This window comes from Chelmon rostratus, chromosome 10 (assembly GCF_017976325.1).
Source record: "Chelmon rostratus isolate fCheRos1 chromosome 10, fCheRos1.pri, whole genome shotgun sequence".
In the NCBI taxonomy this organism is placed as follows: Eukaryota; Metazoa; Chordata; class Actinopteri; order Chaetodontiformes; family Chaetodontidae; genus Chelmon; species Chelmon rostratus.
Window position 1 is genome coordinate 19098166 of NC_055667.1, and position 26354 is coordinate 19124519.

Genomic DNA, 26354 nt, shown 5'->3' on the forward strand with positions numbered 1-26354 from the left:
TGGTGTTAAAACAGAGCCTGTTTGCACATTTTGACCAACATTTCAGAATGAGAAAAAGGCATTCTGTCCCTAGCGTCTTTTAAATCATTTATTTTTCCTTCTTTCCTCTATCGATAATTTCCCACAGGATAATTTGTGTCGCATGTTGCGAATCTGTGGTTTCGTTTCAAAGATGTCGGCTGGACTGAGCGTGAAAACATCCAAGTCTGGTCTGAGTGCGCGTCACACTCTGAAATAAGTCTACAAACATCCCCTGCATACCAAAACAAACACGCACTGCCGATGTAGAGTTTATTAATGGGCCTCATCCTAGTTGTTTGTGTTAAACCCCACACTACATAAGCTTGTAACCAATCAGAAATAATACTTTTAATATGATGCAGCCCCTTGAAATAAAAATGGTAATAAAAAGAATGAAACACTCCATCAAGCACAAAATATTTATTTCTCTCTCAACATACAGTCTGTGATTAGAGTGCAGCAGGGCAGGGTGGGGTAATGCAGTGGGACCTACAGCAGGCAGAAGCAATCCCACACAGTTTAAATACAAGCCTTTGACAATCACAGCATATTCACCAGGGGGCAATGTTGTCCAGAGACAGGTGAGATTAGATGAGCAGAGCAGGACGTGTCTACTCCTCCTCAGTGCATTTCAGCTCCCCAGTTGATCACTGCACCCAGGCGAATGTGCCGTCAAACAGTTACTCCCTCCGCTGCTCCCCATGAGTTAGCAGCGAGGGAGGTGGAACAAAACATAATGACAGAGAACAGAAATCTCTTACTACTGGAAGTATTTCACCAAAGCAGAAGACTCTGCATAATATCCTATAAAAGTCCAATTCAAACCGAATTGATGGAATAATATACATCAAAGCAACCCCTCCACGACTGCCAACACCCCTAAACAATCAAACAAACAAAATGTACAAATATAAACTACAAGGAAACTGTACAATTCACAGCTTGGCAGGATTGGGGTGCTGAAACCTTTTAAATTGTGTTGTGGAGAATGTGAAATTTCTAACCTTAGTAGCTGTATTGTTTGTCTTTGTGGAACATGAAAGGTTGGCCATGCTTGTCAGTGATAAAAAAGTACAGGCGGTGAAACCAACTATATACAGTGTGTCTTAAACATAGGTTAGAATTAAGGGAGACTATATGTTGTGCAAATCTCCCGCATCAAGTATCATTTGAATTTTGCAATTTATTACTGAAAAGAAAACGGACAAAAAAAAAAAAAAAGAGGCTGTCATTGAAAGCAACCTGGGAAATCAAAAATTCACAACATCAAAATTTCAACAAGGCAATAACACTGTTTTGTCAGCGTCTCGTTTTATGTAATTTGAGGAGGTTTTTCTTATTTTAGGTACCATCGTATGGGAACAGAATGCTTAACTGTACAGTGGAATCACCTCAAACGATAGCAGCATCAAAAAAAAAAAAAAAAAATCAAGCTTTAAACATCAAATAATTAAAAAAAAAACATCAGACCTAACTGGTGATTGCACAAAACATTTTACATACAGTGTATGCTGAGTAATAGGACAGCCAAGTTGAAAGAACATCTAGCAGTAGTGACTTCAGAGTTTGATTGGTGGTTTATGTGTATACTTTGCCTGGTAACTTCTTTCTGTTGCTTGGTGATTTGTAACTTTGTTCAACTTGTCAGCTTGCTCCTGTTGCACACATCAGAGATAAGGCTTGTGGCAAGGCCACGATCAAAGCTTTGTGGAGGGGTTTAAAATTGCACTTTTAAGCCTCAAGCCTTCACATATTAATTGCTACATTCTGATCAGAACAATACCAGAGGCATATACTGTAGAAAGAACTATGTACAGTATATATAGCTCTGGACACTGCCTTTCCTCTGAGCACAAGGCTACAACACTGCCAACTCGCATCAGTTGTCCTATCAAAAAGAGGCCGTGTCCAACTGAACCATTTGACCTGAACGAGTGGATTTTGGCTGCTGGCGTAATTTTTTTCCTTCTCTCATCAGTCTTACATTAACCATTTGTTTCTGCAAGGCAACGGTACATCTCACCACTATGGCATTTCATCTGTCACAGGGGTGGAAAGTAAACAAGGGTTAAAAAATGATTTTATTATTTAAATAAGAGCATATACTGTGTTAATAGTGCAGTTCTACAAGGGCATTCATATGTAAACTGAAAACAAAAGTGTCTGTAATGCATTAAAAAAAAGAGACTGCACTCAAGCTACCATCAAATAAAATAACTTGGATGCAGACATGCTTTGTTTCACAGAAGAAGAAAAAATATCTATAAATCAATGTTCAAGGCACTACATTTCCTCAAATATCTTCGTCATAAATACTGTCCTGTTTATGCATCTTAAACCACTGGTATTTGGATTCCAATGTAGTGTTTAATGTGTATGGAGCACAGAGAAAGGCGAAATCAGTGTGAAAACTGCAGTGATAAAGAATAAAGTGAAATACGTTTTTGTGACCGCAGACAAAATGTCTTGTATGGCCGAGTTTTGTCAAGACCAAAGCCAAAAAGCATTAGGTATCCAGACATACATACTTAACATGTACTGTATAGTATACGCACGCACGCGCACACACACACACACACACGCGCACGCACACACACACACACACACACAATTAACTACAGATATAGGTGTTGTATAAAGAATATCAACACTCGCATCATGTTATTTACAAGATCAGATTATGTACAAGTGTGGCTCTGGTGAACCAGAACAGAATGGAGTTGGACCATCCTGCCCATACACACTAACACATTTTAGCCAACAGATTAGGTAGTCCTCGTGGTTTTCGGACAGGGGCCATTCTCGGGGTCGTGCATGACCAGAGGGTAGGCTTTGATCCCTGGGTTTGCCATTGCGGCATAGGGCATCATTCTTGCAGCACCAAGCAGGCCTACAGGACCCATGGATCCTACGGGGCTAGGCGTGCCAGGCCACTGCTGGGGGTATAGAGGACCAGGAACCATCCTGCCATAGGAGCCTGCTGGCAAAAGGTACCCAGGAGGGAGCATTGCTGAGGAGTTGGGAGCTAAGGTTGTGGGCATACCAGGGCCTAAAGCAGCAGTAAGGGGGCAGGAAAGAGGCAGCTGGAACTTGCTGGGACCAACACGGCATTTCATCTGAAACAGAAGGGAGTTGGTGTACAAAGGACTGCACAGACCGCCTCATAAGTACATCAAATGTCATAGATCAAAATACAACCCAAAAAAAAAAAAAAAACTTTAATGCTCTATCCGTGAGTGCACATCTCCACTTCGAGTACCTCATGTGTAGCTGCTCCCATAGGTGGCGCTCTGCCTTCCAGGTCCTGCTGGCGTCTCTGCTGTTTGATCTGATTCAGGGAAGGACGTGGCTGACTGGCTGCTGCGACAGTCTCCTTCGTCCAGTCATCCACCAGCTTGTGAAGATCATCCGTGAACGTGCCTCTCTTATTGTTGCTGTTGTTGGTCTGGACCTGCGCGAGCCGCGTGATTGGCTGAGGCGATGGTGAGGGTGTGGCTGTGGTGAGTGACGGCTGGGTTTGACTGGCGGCTGTCTGAGCGGTGGTGGTGTTGAGAGAAGACCCTGCAAAGACACAAAGGACTTTAAAAATCTGGCCAGTTGCAATTTTGGACAGTCAAATCAATTGGCTGCTGTATGGCAGAATTTAAGGCACTTTTGACTGGTGTTGTGCAAGTTAAGCTTGAAAAATTAATACTCAGTTACATTATCTGCACACACGGCTATATAATTTTAGTGTTGCTGTGGCACAGTGTGGGACCAGACAACTGTCAGATTTCATCTATCATTGTACACATTATCACTATGGTGATGGGAGTTATTAATACTCCAGTCAACAGTGACAGCAGTGAATGACTAGCCTTCCTACCTGTAAGCTATCTTGTATGGTCTTGGTCAAATGGTAAGATCTGGTAGAAGAGGACCCACACAATGCTGGATGTTCATGTTAACCAAGCTTTGATCTTGCAGTAGTTAATAAATAATTATTTTTGAAGAACCCCAGTTTCCTCATCCTACACTATTATCAGGTAAGACAAAAATAACAATTAACTAATGAGTCCATTTAAATTTCAGCAATTGTAATTGCCTTATTTCATTTTAAAAGTTGTGGTATTCCATGGCTTTTGTTACTCCCAACACTGCTTTTGACACAATGAGCCTACCTTTCATTACTTTAAGAATAGTTGTCATGGTTTTGTTTAGGCCAGAATTTGTGCACAACTGATTTACTGAGACACATTTTGCCAACATAGCAGCCAAAGGATTACAACAAATAAATGACTTTCTTGAGTAATTATAGACAAATGAAATGTTTGATATGCAAGCAATGACAAAATTCAGCAATCCAGACACTGACACTGCCATGCAAAACAACAACGAACGTAAATTAATGCATCAATCTGTAGAATACCCACATTTTCAACAATAACTGCCACATTTTTGTGGCACAGTGACAAAACAGAAAGAGAAAATAAAGTGCACATACAAACAAAAGGAGGACTAAAATAGTAAGGACAGAGTAAGAAAGACAGAGATTAAGAAAGTAAATGAGATAGTTACTACTACTGCGCTCTTTGCCTAGACATAGTCGTTTCAGAGTGGACCCTATAAAAAGGTAGAACAGCACAAGACAGAAACAGTTAGGCCAGGACACACTGCACACCACAAGTATGTGGACAAGCTGCTTCAAAAGCACATTCAGCTATCAAAACAATTGGGGAGAGAGAAAGAGGAAAAGAAGGACAAGGGGTTTGAAAATCAGTGAGGAGGACTGGAACAAAGAGCCTAGGTGTTCTCTTTAAAATGACAAATCATTTGGAAAGTGTGCTTGAGAAAGTGTCCCTGACAAGCTCGAGAAAGAGAGGACACGTCTAGCCTTGGTTGCATGTTAATTAGTTCCTGCTTTTCTAGCAACCTTGTCAGGATGAAGAACAACATATTTTATGCTGCCTTGTAAATTAACTTACTGAAAACTGTTTTCTCTTTATAAGCCATATCGTGTTGGACAGAAATCTGGTGACATGCAGTCACTATCGTCTTAATCGCCCTCACAAATAATTTGGATTTATTTGCTTGTAAGCTTCAGTATGAATCTATGCTCCATAAGCTGGAGGGGAGAGACCAACAAGATAATAAGTGTTTTCTAAGAAGGGAAGACTGGAGCCTGGATTAAAAAGAGATTCCTTTGTCGATGTGAGAATGCCTGTGAAACAAAACATGAAACCAAAATAAATAAAACGTCCAACTGAAAGAGCACACAAATACTAGCTGGAACTCATCAGAGTCAGCACTTGTCAGAAACATGCAGGTAACTCAAGGAGAGGTGGAAGGAGGAAAAAAAAAGTAGTAATATTGATGATACAGCCCTTCATATGGCGGAGCAAGTCTCCATCAGTGCCCTGCCTGGCGCCTGCACCATGCACGTCTTCTCCGTCCAAACATGAGGGACAGAGAGAGCTCTCCTCTACCACAGCAAAGGGCCCTGCCTATCAAGGGAGGGCTGGGGGGGGGTTCTCTGTGTTAGTATACAGAGGATTGCTGACTTGGGCAAAGTGCCTCGACTTGGGAGATGTTATACAATCAAAATTAACAGTGGATGGAAACACACAACAAATAAATAAGGCATAAAGGCTTTGGTATTCTCTCTCACATGTAAATACACACACGCTTAAACAAATGGGCACACTGTCTTGTGTTTGGATCTGACCTCAGGCCCATGTTTGGAGAGAACTAGCCCCTGTGTGCTCTTGGGGTCTGTTTTTTTTAAAGCAGGAAGCACTGCACAAAGCATTTGTATGGGGGGGAGAGGGCATTATACCCACAAATGAATGGTTATGAATGTAACTGCAGTTCTATGAATTGTGGATGATTGCCAGAGGAAAGTTATTTGCAGCCTGGGTATTTGGGGGGGCACACACATGGATCTTTAAGAGGCATCAACACCCTGGAAATGTTTCCTTTTCAATCCTCATGCCAAGAAACCGAATGGTGGCTGAACTCGTTGGGGTCATTCCAAATTCACGGAGCCAGCGTTACTCTTTGTGCTCGTCTTCATTCTACAGGCCAGAAGGCAGAATCTTTATGAGGAAGTTTCACTCAGAACATGGTGAAGGTGTCTGTAAGATGGCCCAGGCTACAGCATTACATAAGATCATATTTACAGTAACACATAAGGTCATGTGAACAAATGTACAGCAAAGCCTATGTTGTGAGGATACCCCAGCAATGCAGAACATGTGCAGGAATTACTCTGAAACTGTAGTCATGAACAATATTATAAGCCACTGCTTTGATAAGGTATAACACCTTATTTTAGTGTAACAGACAAAACCTCAAATCACTGCTGCTGCCGAGTCATCTAAAAGCTTGCACAAGGAGCAACAGGGCTCCTGCAACTGTTAAGAAAATGCACAGGGATCAAAAACGGTTGATTAAAATTGAAAATATAGAGTGGTCAGAATCAAATTTCCAAAATGGTTATTCAAATTTATACCACTCTGTTTGAATTAGTGTTGAGTTTGCAACTCTGTTTAACATGCTCAAAATGCTGTCTGCCAGTGTCTTCCTTAATGCTTCCACTGGAGGCACCAACATCATAAAACTTCAAATTCTTCATCACTAACAAGTGATGACTGCTGATATATCAGAGGAGCAGGATGAATGCCAAATCTTCAAGAAAAATTATGTCCAAGTAAAAGCCTGATTTTTATAAGGAGAGTCTTTGGAAAGAGTCACAGTTGACAGATTTACTCCTGTCCCACCAGGAGTCCACTGTAAACATTCATGACTGAACAGATGCTTAGCAAAGGCAAAACCCAGAGTTTTAACATCTGTTTCAAATCAATTCGTCCCAGGGTTTTGAATAAATCTGATACATACTTCAAGCACTAAGAAGGCACAGATTTTATTAATTATAGTCATACTCGCTGAGTTTTTTCCATGAAGCAACGAACAATACTTGGAAACAACCACCATTATCTACCTTTAAGTGCATCAAATAAGTGTCCACAAACACTTCTGCTCCAGTTACAATGTTTAACAGCAGTAACAGGTGAAGGGGACTTCCAGCCAAGTCTTGAGCTACACAGAAATATGACCTGCTTCATTGATCACTTGAAGATGAAAAGGAAACACAACCAGGCTGCACAAGCCTTGTGATTCTTGTGGTGCGTGCACATATAAGCTGCATTCAGTTTACTTTGTTCATATGAGTTTTGAATACCAACATCGCGTTTGCATGTGATGGATATCCTCTGGCGGTCAGAAAAAAAAAAAATTATACAGAACAAAAGCTTTGAGGTCGCTGAGGGAGGGAGCGAGTGGTAGGAATAGAAAATGGGTGATGTATGTCGGGTGAAGAGGCCTGTGAGGAGGGTGAAATAGAAAATCCACTATATTACATATAAATAAAATAAAAATGGCTGATAAAAGAGAGAGGCAGGTTAAAAAAAAGAGAGGATGAAAATGAGTGTGGGGGAAATAGAAAAGAACAAATACAAACAGATGGACAGAGACACAGGTCCACTGAGGAATCTAGTGCGTGGTTTGCTACTAGATTTATAGGTGACTCTCTCTGACGTTTGGTGGTAAACCGTCCAGCCTGTAAAAATGAATATAAGAGGGAAGAAGAGAAGAAACAAGAGAGACACTTTGTAAAAGTGCACAGAGACTGGGATGAGAAACCCCCACCATCAAAAGCACCAGCAAAGGATACTAAGAAGGAGTGCACGATATGCAGGATCCCATTTAATTACCTGGTGATCAATATGACATTTCAGCTAATCACAACTGATAATAAAGAGCCTTATTAGGGGAAAAGGCAACTATCAGGTAAGGGTACTGTGGTTATGTGCTTGAGTTTTGACCTCGATATTATTTGTTTGTTTATTAATGAATTAATTCATTTATTTGATGGGGCCAGATAAATATGCTTACAATAACAATGAATAAATAAATTGAACAAAATAAATCAGCAAGTTACAAAATAACAAAGGTTCTGGGCTGATTTCACAAACATACTTTGACTGAGACTTAGATTTTACAAAAAAGATGTTACAGATGTTCATCAGATGCACAAAGCTGTTGAGTTCTTGACTATCTTAAGTGGAGCTAAAGTAAAACATTTCAAACTAAAAAAATGGCACAGTTTCAAGGCTTTCAAGGCCTTGTTTTAATTTAAGAGGTACACTGACATTATACAAGGAGGGGTGCTGTGGTCACTGCCAAGCCCAAAATACTGGAAGCAAACTACAAAAGGAGACATGTCGTATTATCTGTCAGGTGTCAGCAGGTGTTACTGACTATTGATTGCTAGAACGGAGACGGCTCTTGGTTTTACAATAGCCAAGAGTACAGTGACCAGCCTAAGCATTAATCTGTCTATATATTTATATATGGTTAATACTTTAGTTATATAATGGCTACTAAAAAACAATAAACCGTATTTATTAATTATAATTTATTATTAAATTTGTATCCTTTATGCTGCAGATTATACTTTAATATTGATGTATTGAATAATTTTCCCTGTTTTCCTTGATTTTCTGCACGCCATTTTAACCTTAAATTCTTGGTTCACTGTATTGATTCACTGTTCTTCGTTTACGTAGCATTGGGAGAAATAAAACAGCCAAATTATGCCCTAATTTAGGATGTTAACTTGTTTTAAAATTGTAACACTTAAATTATTGGGTATAATGCCAACCTCAGCTTTTTTAGGTTATTGATAGTCACACACACACACATATTCGTGAATAGCATTGAAGTGCCATGTCTCCTTTTCTCAATCTGACAGATGGTAACCATCTGATAAGTAATTTACAAACCCGTAAGGCTTTAATGTATATGTTGTATTTTGAGTGTTCCTACGGTACATACAGAATGAAGTTAACAGTTGTTCATTTACAATGAGGCGCTCCTGTTGTGTCTGCAATCCTTCAGGATGAGACTCTTGATCCTTCTACTTGAAAAATGTTGTCCATGGACAGTATGGACAACATTAAACATTTACCTTAGCCCTAGTGGCTGTTTTGTAGATAGCATGTCCCATCCACCCACACTCACATCCACACCACACACAACACACACGATCAGCATGCACATGAATCTATAATGTGTACCTTGGCCAGGGCCAGCTTGATTGGCCATTCCATCATTGTGTAGCCCAGCGTAGATGTTGTCTGAGGAGAAAGAGCCCTTCAAGGAACAGGGTTGCTGGGTGTGGACCTGCTCTGGGGCCATGCTGGGCTGAGTGCTGGAGCTGGAGCTGCCACTGGAGTGGGCAGAGCCATCTGACAGAACTGAACTTTTCGCCGGGGAGCCCGATGAACTGGCAGCACTTTCACCTTGGTGCAAAAAATAAATAAATAACAATAAATAGATAAATAAAAGTGTGAGTCAGAGTGACTCACTCTGTGAATCACAAACTCCTACGGTTTTCTGAACCTGACACCATTCCTGTGTTTCTTACTGAAAAAGTTCTCCCATACACACAACTCGTCACATAAACCACTTATCACCACACCATCCCAACCCACACACCTTTTCTGTCTGTGGAGGTGTTGAGATTGTTTTTGAGCTGCTGCACCATTGGATTGAGCAGTTTTCCAGCCTTCAGCTTGTGCTTGCTGGCCCTGCGCCTGCGGCCACTTGGGGGTGCAGCATGAAGCAGGCCGACATTGGGGGGCAATGTTTTGCCCAGCTCCTTGTACAGATGCTCAATCTCATTCCTCTGGAACGCCTGCAGCTCAGAGATCTCCTTCATGTGTCTAGTGAGAAGGTGCAGCGAGAGAACAGACAGTAATGTAATTCAAATATTTCTCACAGGGTGCTAGTCAACTTCATAGTCTTTTTTGAAGTGTTCCCTCAGTAATGTACTCTCGATGAAGTCCACTAAAGCCTCTGTCATTAGGGCTTGCAGTCATAATACCTGCAAGTCAAGGGGATTCCTGACCTGATAAGTGTGTTGGATGACTGTTACAGCAAAAAAAAACCCTCTGTCTTTCAAGAACGAATTGTGTCAATTAATTAAAAATATAGCCAATATTGCAAATATTGCAGTCAAAGAAATTAGTGCTATACTGTATTCGGGTCCATCATGTTATCAAAGGCAATTTTTCCTCATACCATTTTTACTGTTGTCAAAATTAGTACCATAATTGTCTGTCTGCTTGTTGATAAGTTTGCATTTTAGCAGGTTACAAACACTTTGACTTTTTGATGCAATTACAAACCATTACTACTGGATTTCTCGGCTACCAACACAGAAATATGCTGCTACTTGCAGCCTTAAGTCTTTACTTCATAATTGGGTATTTTGGGAGAGGATAGACCTCCTTTGAGAGAGGTGTCATGACTGAAAACCGTGTGGCATCTTCTATAAATTAAAACAAAACTACAATTACGTATATGAAAACACAATATGAAAATAAATGTGTCTTTTTAAAATATTGGCAGTAATAAACAAGCACTGTAAAGTGATATGCACAGTCTAGATTCAGAAGGGAATGATTTGTCATGAAAACACTGCTGACTGTTTGCAACACATTTGTGCAGCTGTGAGTGAGCGCATATGTGTGTACATTACTTTTCTCTCAGTTTCTGTAGTTCTTTCCTCATATCTGCATCTTCAAACTCAGAGTCATTGTCACTGCTGATGTAGGACGAATGGACATGTCCTGCAGAAGGCGAGGGAGCGTGACCATTCATTGCCACGGGCTGTCGGCTCGGTGAATCAGAACTCTGCTCACTTTTGCTCCGACCAGAGCGGCGCAGGAAGGCCACTGCCCTCTTCATGAGGTCGCTTCCACTGTGCTCAGACAGGGCATGAGCTGGGGGAGCGGGGTGGGCCGGAGGGAGGGCTACGCTGCTGCTGTCCTCGTCTGCTGAGTCAGAGTAGAGGTGAGAGGATTGGTGATGGGTCGGAGTGTCCATGGTCTGGGCCCGGGGGATATGGTGTGGGGTGAGATCAGGGCTGGAAGTGGGGGTGGCCTGGTAGAAGTTTGGTGGGGCAGAGTAACGTTGGCTACTGTTGGTTTTGGATGTTCCTGCATTCGCATTATCAGCTGCAGCGGTCACAGAGGACCTGCTCACAGCCACACAACCCTTCTCTGTGCTCCCTTTGCCCTGAGCCTGGCTGTGAGACCCTCCAGAACCACTAGAGGGCGCTGGGGAACTGCAGGTGCTGCAGCTCGTATTGCTTTTCTCAAAACGACAAATTACATCCGGTGGAGTGGGTATGATCTGTAAGGAAGAGGAGCCCACATTCATAACAAAATTAGAGTCTGTAACCATCATCAACTAATGCAATGTTTCAGTAACAAACTGGACTCAGGACAAACAAACACTGGCATAAGTCATGACATGTAATATAATTTAATTGGGGCAAATTACATTTATATTGAGCAGATTTGCTCATTAAGAGTTTTGAAAGTGGATTCTTACTTGAAAACGGCTTTTGGAGCTATATGAACTGGAGCTGGTGGTCACATCCCGTCTGTTCAAAACCCTGTTTGCTGCTAAAGAAGCAAGAAGACGGTTTTTCACAACAAATGATTCTCAAATTCTCATGGTATAATTATGCGATATGGACATACACAATGTTACCTACCTGCCACTGCAGAGTCACTTAGTGCACCCACACTATCTGTACGCTCAGGAATCTGAGGCTAAAAGAGAAAAAGAGAAGAGTGTGTGTATGTGTGTGGGAGGTTGCAATCATTTTGAATAGTGGCAAGTGGTAAATCGCTAGATGTGCTAGATTGAGTGTGGTAAGGCTAGCCATTATCCTCTCCTGACCTGAGTTCTGTCTGCATGAGTCAGACCCTAATTTGTTTTTGGTAGCATGCAAGCACACAAAGAAGCACACACACAAAATGAAGCTGCCAGAGAAAGAGATCATAATGAATTATCATGCTGACAGCAGTAATGTTGTTACCCTCCCCTCTTTCCAAATCCAGTATTGGTCTTGCTCTTTACAGCCAATAGTCAAATCAATAACACAGAGCAGGGAAACGATTCAATGATGCTGCAATTAACTGAGCTCCTAACCAATGTCTGTATGCTCAGATTTCTCTCTCACACACAGACACACAGTGCATTTTTACCAGTGGCTCCCCTTTCTTCTTTGTAAGTGCTCCCTCGGCGCTCTGGCCATCTGAGACTGGAGGTGAGCTGACTCCCTCTGTGCTGGAGGCCTGTGGGTCAGACGCAGTGCTGGAAGGCTGGGAGGGGGGGTGCTCCTGGTACAAAAGGTTTCTCAGCTTCTCATCCAAAGTCTTAATGGTGCGGTCAACAAACTCCACCCTGCGTGGGCCCTCACTGTCCGACTCTCCTGGCCCCCCACTCACGGGCTGCTGGTGGCTTGACGACTGGGAATTCTGGGAGGTCTGATGTGCTGGACTCTGGGGCTGGGAGGTGACTGTCCCAGGCTGCATGGACGTGGCATACGGTTGCTGCAGGACCACTGACTGATGGGAGGCCAGCTGAGGGGGTACTTCTCCAGTAGGGCTGGACTTCTGGTTAGGCTGATTTGTTTGAGAGGAGGCCAAACCACCAGCTGTACCTTTATCAATAGCATTTACATCCAGAGAGACAGGTGGCACAATAGCACAGCATGGCATGTCCGTTACCATGGAGACAGCAGAGATGCAAGTCTCTTCCACAGGAAGGGATTTGTGAGGGCTGGCACTAGCAGTAGCATGGGCGTGTTTAGTTACACAGGGCTGAGGCTGCTGGATGCGGGCTTTGTCAACGTTTTGGTCTTGAGGTTGCACTGTGGTCTGAGCTACAGGGGGCAGAGAGGAGGAGGAGGACGGACTTTGGGAGGATAAAGATGTGATTGGGGTAGTCGCTGTAGTTGTGTTGCTGTTGGTTCTGACTGATGATGGGACAGACTTTTCAGGTTCTGGAGAAATAAAAAGGTTAATTAGGAGGAGAACAAACTGGGAATGTGTTCTTAGTTCAGTCAAGGCCATGAAGAACAGGAGCTGGGTCCTGTGGGTGCCAGAGTGTTACATCACTGCTTGCCTTGCCCCATCAGGCTCTGTCAGCTGGAGTATAAATCCTGTCCTTCATTTCTGCCTAGAACCACTGCAGAAGCACTCTTATATAACTGACCCCAACTCAAATGTATGCGCAGCCTCTTCACTATCAACAGCAGCAAGTAAGACACAAATGATTCTGTTTATTCTATAGACAATGTACTCATGCAAGGGAAAGCAAATCCTCATATTAAAGAATTTTGTTTAGTAAGTAATAAATCTGAAGGCATGCAGGAAGCATTAATGGTACTCTGTATTTCTGAGTGTGCAGCATACCCTGGGCTGTAGAGCTGTGAGATGTAGTCTTCTCTTTGTCTAACATGGGTGTCTCAGCCACAGGGCAGATGATAAACCAGCGCTTTCCAGTGTGGAGAACTGTCAGGAAGAGAGCGTAGAGACAGTAAAACTCATAAATCTACTCGAAAATCAATTCAATAGAAGAGCTAAAGGTACTGACTGACCACTTTAAAACCAAACAAAGTATAGGAGAATAAAAACAGATTTTTAAGTAATTATCACCATTAAAGGGTTTCCTCAGAATGCAAATGCACAGGAAGGCAGCTGTGTTGAACTAGGGCTGAAAGGTGTGAGCAGGTTTTGTCTGAGTGAATATAACAGTTCCAGGTGGCTCAAAGTCTTACCATTTTGCTGGTACACCAGCTGTGGGCTGCTGGGTGTGGAAGCCTTCAATCCCTAAAGAAAAGGAAGGATTACTTCACAGATTTGATGCATGTGCATCAATTTAATAGACATTTGAAAAGGTCTCTCCATAGAGCTGAACCCCAGAAATAAATTCAGTTAGATCCCAATGTCACATCAGCAAGAATGGTATTTTTGGCCAGCTCTTGTTGGCAGCGCTGTATGCAAAGTCATCTTGAGAGTGCTGTCAGGATGATGTATCCAAGGCAGAGGCACTCAGAGGCAGATTGTGCAATTGCAACTATTAGCTGTCAACAGTTCCCTTCTCACCTCTGTTCCCAGTGTGCCAGCTCCTTCACTCTGTTTGGGACTGCCTCCCTGGTCAGAGTTCCTCTCACCCTCAGTGTCCTCACTCAGCATGTCCTCAGCCTTGTCCACAATGTCCTTCAACTGCTCGATGAACACTTCTTTTTCTAAAGGCAGAATGAAATCATTCTCCACCTAAGGGGCAATATGGAGGAAAAGACAACAGGGCATTAAAGGTTTTAACCTAACAAGCAATGCTTAAAACAACATTGTGCCAAGAACAATAGATGTATAAGTATATTTGGGAGGAATACATTGTAAAGAGTAAAGAAAAATATTGAAATTCCACACATATTCTACTACAAATCTACTACTTCTAGAATGACTACTTTCGTAACATTTAAGTATATGAAGTCTCTATATTTTATATTTTGGTGTAAGTGTTTTACACCATATAAGGTAATCAAATATATTGTTTTAGTAAGCTTCACAAGTAGATATTTGCCTTTGACCACCTAAGCCATAAATATTCATCTATCTATAAATACGAGCCTAATCTGAATTGGTTGGGACTGAAGGAGAGGGAAGGAGCAAGGGAGAGACAGACAAACATTTTTTGCTGCATTGCAGCTGAGAACAGCAACACAGGGAGTTTCAGAGTTCTGAGCCATAAGACAGCAGGCAATGCACAGCTTACAGCGCGCTACAAAAACCTTTCCATTAACTGACATGGCAGTGCCTCCAACATACCATATATGTAGCAATCTCCTCTGGTGCATCTCCATCCAGGTCAAACTTGAAAGTGACCATTTTATGGTTATGAGTTTCCAACTGACACTCTACCATCTTATCGCCAGTGTTGCATACCTGCAACAAGAGTGGACACAATGAATACATTGTTTACTATTGCATACTTCTTGAACATGGGCAAATGTGTTCGGTGTTGGAATACATGTCAGCTACCCACATTGAGCATGTTGAGCTTTGGCCTGCTAATCTTCTCTTGCCGAGAACGAGTGCGAGTAGACCTGCGGTGGTGTTTGCGAACCTTTCCTTCGCCTTTACCTCCATGTGTACCCTCATATCCGTCACTCATCTCCTTCCCTGACGTCGCATCAGAGTTGACACTGGTTTTAATGAGGAAAATGAAGTATTAGCGTAAGTATTGCTATATTCATGAATACTTGAAACAGCTCTACATTTACTGTGGGTGGGCTATTGTGGTTTCAAGAGCAAAATGTGCCTGCAGTTACAGCACCTAGCAGAACACTGAGCACTGACAAGCAACAAATATGTACAAACATGTTCAAAACTTTTTTTTGTTTTGCCCAAATAAAGATGATGGGTGTGATACACAGAAATCTTGCACTGGAAATAGAAATAAGCTCGTGATCTTTACCACCCTTCCTTGATATGGAGCTCAGTGAAAAATGTTTTGCGTTTATCGCTGCTCTGGAATGCCTGCAGGATTTGACAAGTCTGATGTCAGCCATGGATGACGCTAAACTCAACATAACCTTGAACTGGATATATTTTGTAGGGGATTAGCTATCTGCTATCCATGATGAAGGAACAAGTGAACTTTCTGAAATTAAAAAGGAGTTTCAGCTGCTGGTCACAATGATAGGAAAGATCAACAGATGCCATCAGAGTGGTCATTAGAGTGCACTGCGGTTTTACAGACATGTTTGTGTCTAGGCGGAGAGGTGCCCTTTGGTCAACACACTGCCAGAGACAGTTAGCAGAGATAGCTGTCAACTAGGTCCACATTACACAATAATTAAATGGTAACAACAAACGGGACTCTCTTAACTTTAGGAGGAACAGCCAGTTAGTTAGTGAGTTGTTACAGCGTTTCTGAGGTGTGCTGGAGTGCCCTCTGTTTTCTAAAGGTAAGCAACATCTCTGCCTGAGGGAGTTTAAAACAAAACAACACAACTGGCAGAGTCATTGCTTTTAATAGTGTTATATGATATTTTTCCCTTTTAAGACGATTGAGCCATGTAGCCAACCAATGCAAGGTTCTGCTGTGGATCCTTTCAACATGCCACTTTTAAGAGCATTAGTGTGGCTATTGCAACAGTGTAGACAATAATTATTCCAACTGTCGTGAAGTAAGAGAGGACGGAAAACCATTTAAGGCCAAATGCATTATGTCATCTTACTTGTCACTGCTTATCTGGCAGAATTTGACAGCACCTCAGATTACTCAGGTGCTTCATATTGGCACAATCACCGACTTGTCCCCTGCAATGACGACTGAGGGGAAATAAGCTAGTACCTGTCATAGCTCTGCCCTCCAGTGTGTTTCTCTGCAGCTTGGTCCTGCAGACAGAACACAGAAACAAACAACCAGAGAGACTGAATAAAAGAGAGAAACATGTATCAAGCATTTCATTTTACATTGTGTTCCTGACCATGACTTGAGAGACATTGATGCCACACACGAAAGAACAGGTATCTTTGCAAAGCAAGGTGGGCAGTGAAAAACCAGCAGCGAGAAGTAAAATGCGTGGCAGTGAGTCATGTGTCCATACCTCCTTGTTGGTCTCTGTCGGACCCTGACCTGCAGCTCCTGTGAGAGCACGGAGCTGCTTCTGCTGAGTCAGACAGGAACTGGCAGACCCAGATGATCCTCTCTGAGAATCGGAGGGCTGCAGCACAGGAATCTGGCTCTGAACCTGACTCTGGGACAGGGCCTGCGGGGGCAGCTGGCATGGGATCTTGTTGTCCAGTTGGGCAGCAGTGGTGACTGTGCTCAGGTCCGACCCATTCTGCACAGGTGAGGAGAAGACTGCAGGTTGGAGGAGCTGAGCAGAGGGAGCAAGCTCAGGATGGCTGACCTGAGCCTGCTGGGGAATCTGCTGTAAAAGACAAACAAGATAACACATCATTATTATTATTATCATTATTGGTTATCTAAGCCTTGAAATCCTTCATAGAAATATTGAAATAGTAAGAGATTATTATTAAACTGTTTTTTGAAAAGTATTCCTCCAAAAATATTGATCATGGAGTTGTCTTCATTGTTAAACAACCATGAATGCTGCTGAAAAACTATTTGATGTGATTCAGGCAGAAAGATTTCTTCACGTTATGTTAAGTCACGTTTGCTGACCTCCTTCCTCACTCTCATCTGGCATTTCCTGTGTTGGCATTGAGAGGCAACCAAACCAAACGCACCATTGCCTTCAATAAAATACTGTATCTCTCTGTGTTTGAACATTGTTGGAAACATTCTAGTCTAGTCTAACATGGAAATGTTACATAATGTGCAATTCGAGTCATTTTTTCGCCTGCTTTATTTAATTAATCGGATTAACATATTAATATTCATCATCCTTCAGCCACAGAACAACAGCACAGTGACTGTAAAAACACTTTTTTGTGATGCAAACAAAGATGTTAAAACAGTCTGACAGAGATTATCATAGTCAAAGGTTCCAGTTCACACCCTCTTGGTAAACATCTGCACTGCACTACAGCCATCATAATTACCTGCATCAGAGGCTGAGTGCTGCCATTTGTGGGAGGGTGTGTGTTCTGGGACGGGGCAGTGTGTGTGTGTATGGGGTGTATGGTTAGTGCTGATATGAATGCAGGTTGTGAATGACAAGTTTCAGATCTAACACTCTGCTGCAGAGCAGCGGTGGGCTGGTGCTGTGGGGATGTGAGCCCCACCTTGCCCAGCATGGGTGAGGGGGAAGGTATGAGGGAGACTGGGATGGGTGAAACTAACATGTTTTCACTGTGCAGAGGAGAAATGGGGGAGACAGAGGGGGTCACAGGGAGAGTCTGTGCAGGAGAGAGAAAGATGTGATTAAAAGAAGAGGAGGTTGATGGGTGAGGGGCAGTGCAGGAGTGAGGGTGGGAGGATTCACAGTCAGCCACAGCTGTCATCACCTGGACTGTGGGATACTGTGAAGGAAACGGAAAGGAAAAGAAAAAGGACGGAAGAAACAGAGGAAAATCAAACAATCTACAGAACAAAGTTCAAAAATAGGAAGAGGATGTATATATATATATATATATATATATATATATATATATATATAAGACAAATAGCTTCAAATATATATTGTTATTGGTCTGTATCATCCAAGCTAGAATATACTGCTGAGACATACAGTAGCTCAGATACAAGAAAAATCAACAGGCATTATCTAAGGTATTTATGAAAACAGTGAGAAGAGTTTGATGATACCTGGGATGGGTGTGTTGGTGGTGGTGGTTGAGGAAGAAGTGCCTGGGCTGGCACATTGGAAGCTGATTGGCTGAGATTTATCCCATGGCCCTGTCCATCTTGTCCAAGATGTGACATGTTTTGACCAGCAGGAACATTCTACAGAAGAACATGAAAAAGAGGGAGAAAAAGAGGGAGGAAATTCAATAATGGGAGGGATTCCAGTTTCATCTCTCAGTTTGGAAATCTGCATTTCCTGCTATTGACCCAGATGAGAATAGCTCACTTTTTCCACCCTGTCCCTAAGCCTGGAATCAGTCTGAATCTGCTGCACATACTGGAGCACCATGTGTACCACAGACAGAGAGCAACCCTGGGAGGGCTGCTTGTGCAGCGGCTAAAACCACTGTTATTGTTTTCATTACTGTTTAATTATTTCTCTGTTGGCAGTTGTCAGAGGAAACTCCAGTTTATTGGGACGTTCATTTTTTCATTCACCGACTGTCCACCAAAACAGCTGCTTCCAATTAAGCTGCAGCAAATCAAAGCCATGCTCCATTATATAAGTAGCTCCAAAACTACCATTACCAGAGATGGTGTTAACCTAATTAAATGTATTACTTTCTGTCCCTCCCAAATTGCGTCCTACGGTGACAAAGTGTGTTGAGACAAAGGCGTTCTACCTGATTCAGGAAAGCACCGATGCAAAGATAGGGTTGAAACTGATGAAAAATGAAAACAGGGCGTGGTCAGAGGAGGGAACACAAAAAGAAATTTGGGCACTACGTATGCCACCTTGCTACAATATACTCAATACTGTTTACTCACTTGTTGTGTGATATGCTGGCTATGTTGGGAGGAGGCAGGAAGGCTCTGAGGAGTCACCACCTGGTTAGCTCCACCATAGTTCTGTGGAGCTGCAGTAGACTGTGCAGGCATGTACTGCTGCTGAGTTGGAGCAGTCTGTTGCTGTAGCACACTGAGTCCAGGATGTGGGTAGCTCTGAGAGGCAGCATCAGGTAGACCTGCAGCAGGGTAACTCTGGTGTGTAGCTGCAACCTGCACAACTGGGGCTGCTGTCGGATGAGGTTGAGAAGCTGGGGTGTGAACCTGGTGGACTGTAGACTGGGATATATCATGGCTCTGTTGTCGAACTGCTGTCTGCATGGTTTTCTGACTGTGCTTCTGTGGGGTTGGGGTGTGTATTTGTTGTTGACCAGAGGACTGAGCATTTTGAGAATGGTGTGTAGGCTGTTGTGCCATTTGATGGTGTGTACTATGCAGAGTTTCTTGGCTATGCTGGAGTTGAGGCTGAATATAAGCCTGCCCAGCATGCTGTGTTAGTTTTATATTCGACTGAGTATTTTGCAGCAAGGGCTGTTGGTGCTCTTGCTGATTATAAAGTGCTGGTGTGGAGGAACTCTGACCAGGCTGCTGACTTGGCAGATTGACTGCAGCTTGAACATGTTGCAGTGCGCTGGGAACTTGTGCAAGATGACACTGGTCCGTGGCTGCCATAGTTGGGGTTACAGATGCAAGAGGGTAGCTTTGTGCTGCCTGCTGTGTTGGCAGGGTGGTTGCTGCTGCTGCAGTCTGTTGCTGAACTGGAGCAGCATATCCTGATGCAGAGTGAGCCTGTTGTTGAGTTGGGGCCGCACAGTTTTGGCAAGTCTGTTGGACTTTCAAAGGAATGGTCAAAGAGCTTGCTGCTGTTGCCTGCTGCTGTTGGTGGCTTGGTGCTTGGTAGCTCTGTGCAACATGCTGTGGCACAGCTGATGCTGAAATACTTGCTGCAGCTTGGGTCTGCTGCACACTTGGAGGTGTGTAGCTAGCAGCATTGACTGGATGCTGGATGCTGACTGAACACAGACTGGATGGAGCTGGTGTTGCAGCACTGTGTGGGCCAGCATATGGAGGAGCAGGGTAGCTGTGCCCAGGTTGGATGTACTGCAGTGGTGCATGCACTGGGGTACTGGAAGTGGGCAGGCCCTGGATAGACTGTTGATTCTGGTGGCCTGCAGAACCGGCCTGAGGACACAAAGGAAACAAAATCAAATTACAACCTCTAGAGGATGAATTTTACTGGTCATGGTTAAAATCCCATAAAAGTTAATAACTGGGCCAATTATATGAAGTCATACCGGATGTAAGTATAATGAGAGGATGAGGGATAAAAATAAGTAAATGAAACATCTGTTTCAACAATGAGCAGGTGGTGACAGGTGTGCACTAAAATAAGGACACAAGGGAGAAATGGCAGGACAGATCGAGAGGATAGAGATCAGACAGCTACCCCTTCTCCTTCATTCAGAGACCATCTATCCAAGGCAAGTTAAGGAGCAAGACAGCTGTAGTAATGGGCCAGTAAAGCAGAAAAGGAAAATGTAAAAATCAAGGTCAGTTCTAGAAGGAATTGATTAAAGTTAATCAGCAGGGAAATGTGGTCTGTTAGGGACCACGCCATTGTCCGTAGATAGGAGCAAGCTTATGATTTTTAAGAGAACGGTCAGCTCTGTAGGCCTGTGCAGGCAGCAAGACTCAGACAGTAGACATGAGACCAGACCGGCTCCATGCAAAAAGAAAAAACTGTTGTATCTCCTACAGGCAGGGAGAAATCAGTTAAGCAGGTGTTGGCCCCCTCATGGGAAACTAAAGCGACTTGTCTGCTATTGTGACCTACCACTCCCACAGCCCTGGTAACTTGCTGCTCTCCGGCACAGAATCTATCTTCGCAGTCCCGCAGGGGTTCTTGGTCCCCAACCAAACTGCCACTCAGGGGATGACTCTTGAGGCTGCTATCTCCATCACTGCAAGCAGGCCTGTGGGCAGCTGAGGAGTGTAGCGGGGAGGCTTGTGTGGGTGTGGTGTGACAAGGGGCTGCTTTGCGGCTGATTATATTGAACAGGGATTGCTGAAGCAGTGAGAAATCGGAACAATCACTTGAACCTTTCAACCGTCCATAAGCCGGGGTGGTCATTGTTCCACCAGAGGACGGGTGGTGTCTAAAGTCACATGGACAGAGGTGTGCTGGCGTGACAGCAGAAGGACCACGGTTGCTCCCTTCACGTGACCTTACAAGAAGCAAAGAGAGGCAGGCCTGGCACACATTTCTATGCATTGCAAAATGGTGGTTTTGATGACAGGTTAGACTCAGAAGACTACTAAGGTCAGAGTGTCTGCGTCCACTTGACGCAGGCAGAGTTAAGTTCTCACTGGTGGCCTCTGATGACGGCCTGATGCTGGTGTCACTGAGGCGGCGGTACTCAGAAGGTGAAGAGACAGGGGAGACCTGCAGCAGTGGCGGAGCCCTCTGGGAGGGAAAGCCATCCTTAGCCTCTGAGTAAAGCCCAGACGGACTGAGTTCTGACTGGTTCTCTGTTACTGTGAGGGTGGGACTGATTGATCTCTGAGACTGAATGAGGGCATGGAGTTGAGCAATGTGGTTTGCCCTCTGAGTGTCAATAACAGGGGCACTTCCTCTCCGGGCTGCAGCTCCCAAACGAGTTCTGAGCTCTGGGCTCAGCGTTGCTCCCCACACTTCACCCTTTTCACAGGAGTGAGGTCGATCTGTCAGAAAAGGGCTATTGCTCTGGCACTGATGGAGGAGCAACCCAAAAGCAGAACACACGTTACTCAAAATAAAGCGATCATAACAAAAAAAAAAAAAAGATGAGATGAGGAGGAACAAATTGCTTGCAATGACACATGAATGTACACGACATGCTGTGTTAATGAAGACTGATCTGCACATGTCCAAAAATGTGTATTCGTGTTGACTGTGCAGATGAACATACAGCGCCGGTGTTCTGTTCCATGAGGGACGACTGCAGTCAAAGAGTGTGTGTATTTTGACAAATCGGAATGTGTAGGGTCCACCTGGGTGTGTATGCTTCTGATACAGACCTGCTGTGTTGCCATAGTAATAGGCTCCAGCAGGGACTGGTAGAGGACACTCTGCTGGCTGCTGTGGGAGTCTGAGTACACAGTGGAACCCATGCCACTGTCAAGTGTGCCGTCTGCTGCAAAGACACACAAATTGTGCACTCATAAAAAAGTCAAGGATTAAGCTCATGTGTTTCTAAGTGGAGGAGAACAGAATCTCTTACATGTCACTGAGGTGGCACTGGCTGGTAGGTTATGCAGCCTGTTGTGTTGGTCTGCCTCTGGCTCTTCTGGTTCCAGCAATGGCTGTCCTACATGTGCAGGCCCAGCAGAGATGCCCTGAGATGGAATCATCTGGATCCTGTGTCCCCCTTCACTTTGATTCACTGCAGCTGCAGCAGACACTGTTCTCTCCCTTCTCCATTTGATCAGTGCCACACGGTCCCTGATTGACTTTCCCACAATCTTAGCATCACTCTCGTGGAAGAAGCCAGACTCCACCTGACAAAGAAAAGGGAAGAGCATGACTTCTAGGATATTTTTAGCATAGAGCATGTGAGGGATGAGAACGTGCATTAAAAAGGGGAGCGTGTGAGGGAGAGAGAAAGAGTAAGTAAAGGAAGGAATAGAAAATCTATTTTAAGGGGATCAGAGCAGTGGGGAACTATTCCCTTTGTCAGCAGCTTTGTTCATTGTTCACAACAGAAATGGCTGGGCTGTTACATCTGCAAATAACAAAGATCAAGACACAATGCACTGAACACATGTTGTACATGAACCAAAAAGGGGAGAAAACAACATAAAGCCATGTATAAACTGGCTACAGAGCTTTAGCTCCCGCCGTACCTGCAATGACACGCAATGATGGCCAATGTAACAGTACAAGGTAACAGATCATGCGAAAAAATTCTAGTCAAGTTGTTATGCTATGCATATTTAAACTAACGCTATATGAATAAAGCATATCATTCAGAATGCATGCATGGTATAAAATACCATTTAAAACACATTGTAGAGTAATTAGACATCATCAGCACAACAGCCAGAATGAATGAATAAAAAAGGAGAGATCCAGGCCTATCAATGGAGAGAAATCACATTTCCCATCTTGCCTGTCTGTAAAGAAATTACTCATTAGACTGGATATGGAGTGATTTGACATGGGAGCAGGCAGGACATACAATCTCATTGTGTTGCTAGTCCACATGTCTACTCTCATCCCCAAGGCGATTGTTCGAGAGGTCTTACATTTTTTTTCACAGCTTCACAGGCTGGTCAAGGCCAAAAAGCCACAGACAAACGGAGAGAGAACAGACAGGAAAAAGGGAAAGAAATGTGCTGCAGAAAGATAGAGAGCAACGATAAAAACATTGGTTAAAATAAGAGAGGACATAAAGAGAGGACAGCAGCATCTCACTCTCTGTCACTAGATCGGTTGGCTCAGTATTAAACAAATTATTCTTTTTTTTAATAATCTGAGGTAAAATGCACCGTACCAAAGTGACTAATTTGCAGCCCTATCAGCTGACACACCCCATTGTCAAAACTTCTGTCTTTAAATCATTTCCTTGCACATGATGCATAAGCACATACTGTAGATGGGAATAGATAGGTCTAACATAAATCTGTTTCAAAGCATGTTTGTTTGAGGCCATTTTGGATAGTCCCACTAAAAGGACAACGTTTTAGTACATGTCTCACTGAAAAATCGGTCTCTTTACTATTGGTGATGTTGTGCACCAGTTCCATTTTTTTCCCACCAAAACCTGTTTAAGGCTGTTGAAGAACAAAGCCAGACAATGGCTATGTTTACATTCTCCATCTGAAGTCGAGCTGTTAACTCGGTCTCTCTTAATCCCATTATCCAATAAATCATTTCATGGCGCTTCAGAAAGTTAGATAGCTGATAAAAAAGCTTGAAGTAGGTATTATCATGGCTTCCATACTGAGAGAAGTCTTCAGTGAACACCATCAGATAAGGCCTGCAATAAAACCCAGGCCCAGAAAGACTGGAGAAGACCATGTAAACAAAAGGAAAAAAATAAAACCCAATCACTGTATTCCTGGAAGAGCAGAGTAAGTTATCACCAGCAATCTGCACTCGAGTGCATTCCCTAATGATGAGATATGAGTACTGCCAGCCACTAGAACACTACATGCCACAAAGACATGCAAAGCATGACGAACTGTATCTGTATGTAGCATAGGTTACAACTAATGTATTACTAAAAATGAAATTATACCAAGGATTTTGAAAAGGCTGAACATGTCTAGATGATATCAAATGTATTTAAGGCAGAAAGGAAAATGTAAAACAGAGAAGCACATTCTGTAACTTACAGTACTCCAAATCCACATTTATCTCAAGACATTTCTATTTTTTTCAATTTGTTTAAGTTCATCTGACCATGCCTTCAATTACATACTCACCATCTCTTGTGCCACAACCTCAGGGACCTCCTTTTCCAGATCAAATGTGAACTCGATGGCTCCACTCTCCTTGTACTTCCCTTTTAACTTCTTGTGGTCTTCCACCCACAGTTTCAGGGCTATTGAGGCCTTTTTCCCATCATCCTCCTCAGCTAGCTCCACCCTTACACCTGTGTCCTCAGCAAAGAAAGCATGGTTCAGCAGGTCCTTGATGGTGTACCTGGGAGAGGGAACGCCAAAGCTCAAGACTCTGTCACAAATGTGTACTACACACACTGATGCCACTGTAATGTACAGTGTCTGCAGATAGCATTAGCATCAAAACGGTTAGCTGTGGTACAAGAATTCTGATGTGTTGATAGTGAAAGGACATCTTGGCCTTGTTTAACACAGTAATTACATCATATATGGACATGGCTTAACTGTGCTGCTTAGACAAAGTCAGTCATTGAACCCAATCATGCTTCAATCATATATATAAAAAAGGAAAGAGTCACTGGAAGCTAATTAAGGGGTTATTTCCCCCTCTGTACACAAACTCATTATGTTACAGAAATGAAAGACACCCTACAGATATGGTGGGAGACTGCATTGCTGCTGAGAGCCCAACTGTCAGCCGCACAGCAATGAAGTGTGGGAGGCGAGACAAGGCATGAAAGATGAGAGGGCACCTTGTGTGCCCTGTTGGCTGGACACTGGACAATGATGGGGACAGTCACTCACCGCTCCTCTTTCTTTTGGCAGATACACTCCCCAATAATCTCCTTGATTTCAGGATCCATGACCTTGTTGTAGCTGGCCGGCTTCACTCCCTGAGGAAAGGGAAATATAAACAAAATGCCGAGGACACGCCATGAAGGGATATTGTGTTGATGAAAAACAATCACAAAGGAAAGAGCGTGGGGATGTTTTTGTGATACTCCACCCCAAATCTAATCTTTTAAGTATCACACACTCACACCCCGTAGGCTTGTCGACCTTGACAGAACTCGGACAGCTCGAATCTATGTTGGTTGCAGTGGATCCACAGAAAACCCTCAAACCTCTGTCCTGGTTCTTCATATTGCTACATTTGTAAACTACAATTAAAACACAATTGGCCTTGATTCCTGTTGTACTGTATTTTGACTGTTCAGAGCATCTTGAGTATGTGGTTTGACAAGTTTCTATAGACATGTTCATACTTTTTTTAAACTGTGAGTGTTTGATCTATGGATGAGGTATTTCTTTAAAATGGTGCAATATTTGTGAATACTACACTTTCTTACCAAAGCACTCTGACCTTCTTCACTAATGCATTTTTTGCAGGCATATTCTGCCCAGCTATTCTCTCCATGGTGCAGCATTAGCTATGGTGCTGACATAACTTGTAAGATCATCAGTTCTTAAAAAAAGACATGTTCTGAGTTTTAGATATAAAGTATATGCATCCTTCGGATTAATATTGCTAGAAAATTATGCAGCTGAATGCTGTATGTGCTCAGGGAGTAGTATAAAGCTATCAGGGTTCCTCTTTGATCAATCTCCTATTAATATCCTGCAGTAGTCCCTGCAGGGCACTCTGATATGCATATGGTAACAATGCAGAGCGCAGTATCTAGAGACAACTGCACTGATGCTTGCCTGCCATTAAAATGGGCATTGAGGTCGTCTCTTCTTTAACAGCAGGTGAAAGAGTCATCTCTCAGATTCCAACCCTGCCAAGTCTCAAGAGTGGAAAATCAATAGTCTTCATCAAATCAGGAAGTCTATCATGACTTCAGATACCCCGTAATCTAAAAACAGTTTGCAGTATGCTTTGCTTACAGAGGCACACTCGTTGAAATGGAGTGGAACAGAGCCTTTAGGCTTTATCT

General features: G+C 43.2%; 1 protein-coding gene across 7 annotated transcripts in view; it reads right to left on the minus strand.

Annotated features, from left to right (window-relative positions):
• Nucleotides 1-426: 426 nt before the first annotated feature.
• The window catches only part of LOC121612386 (serine/threonine-protein kinase WNK2-like), a 44418-nt gene continuing 18490 nt past the window's right edge, over nt 427-26354 (minus strand). Inside the window, exons 6-30 of one of the 7 annotated variants that reach the window (XM_041945238.1) lie at nt 25222-25310; nt 24499-24718; nt 22293-22569; nt 22090-22202; nt 20867-21781; nt 19015-20214; nt 18870-18908; nt 18208-18345; nt 16541-16867; nt 16285-16328; nt 14971-15130; nt 14754-14870; nt 14028-14198; nt 13700-13751; nt 13335-13433; nt 12123-12922; nt 11627-11684; nt 11461-11534; nt 10604-11259; nt 9559-9785; nt 9138-9362; nt 7520-7618; nt 4579-4623; nt 3281-3582; nt 427-3137 (exon numbers count right to left, since the gene is read on the minus strand). In XM_041945238.1, the coding sequence (XP_041801172.1) occupies nt 2787-3137; nt 3281-3582; nt 4579-4623; nt 7520-7618; nt 9138-9362; nt 9559-9785; nt 10604-11259; nt 11461-11534; nt 11627-11684; nt 12123-12922; nt 13335-13433; nt 13700-13751; nt 14028-14198; nt 14754-14870; nt 14971-15130; nt 16285-16328; nt 16541-16867; nt 18208-18345; nt 18870-18908; nt 19015-20214; nt 20867-21781; nt 22090-22202; nt 22293-22569; nt 24499-24718; nt 25222-25310 (6798 nt within the window). In that variant the 3' untranslated portion in view covers nt 427-2786. Of the gene's footprint in view, nt 3138-3280; nt 3583-4578; nt 4624-7519; nt 7619-9137; nt 9363-9558; nt 9786-10603; nt 11260-11460; nt 11535-11626; nt 11685-12122; nt 12923-13334; nt 13434-13699; nt 13752-14027; nt 14199-14753; nt 14871-14970; nt 15131-16284; nt 16329-16540; nt 16868-18207; nt 18346-18869; nt 18909-19014; nt 20215-20866; nt 21782-22089; nt 22206-22292; nt 22570-24498; nt 24719-25221; nt 25311-26354 lie in introns of all 7 variants that reach the window. The other 6 variants (XM_041945239.1, XM_041945240.1, XM_041945237.1 and 3 more) reach the window with 6 other exon arrangements.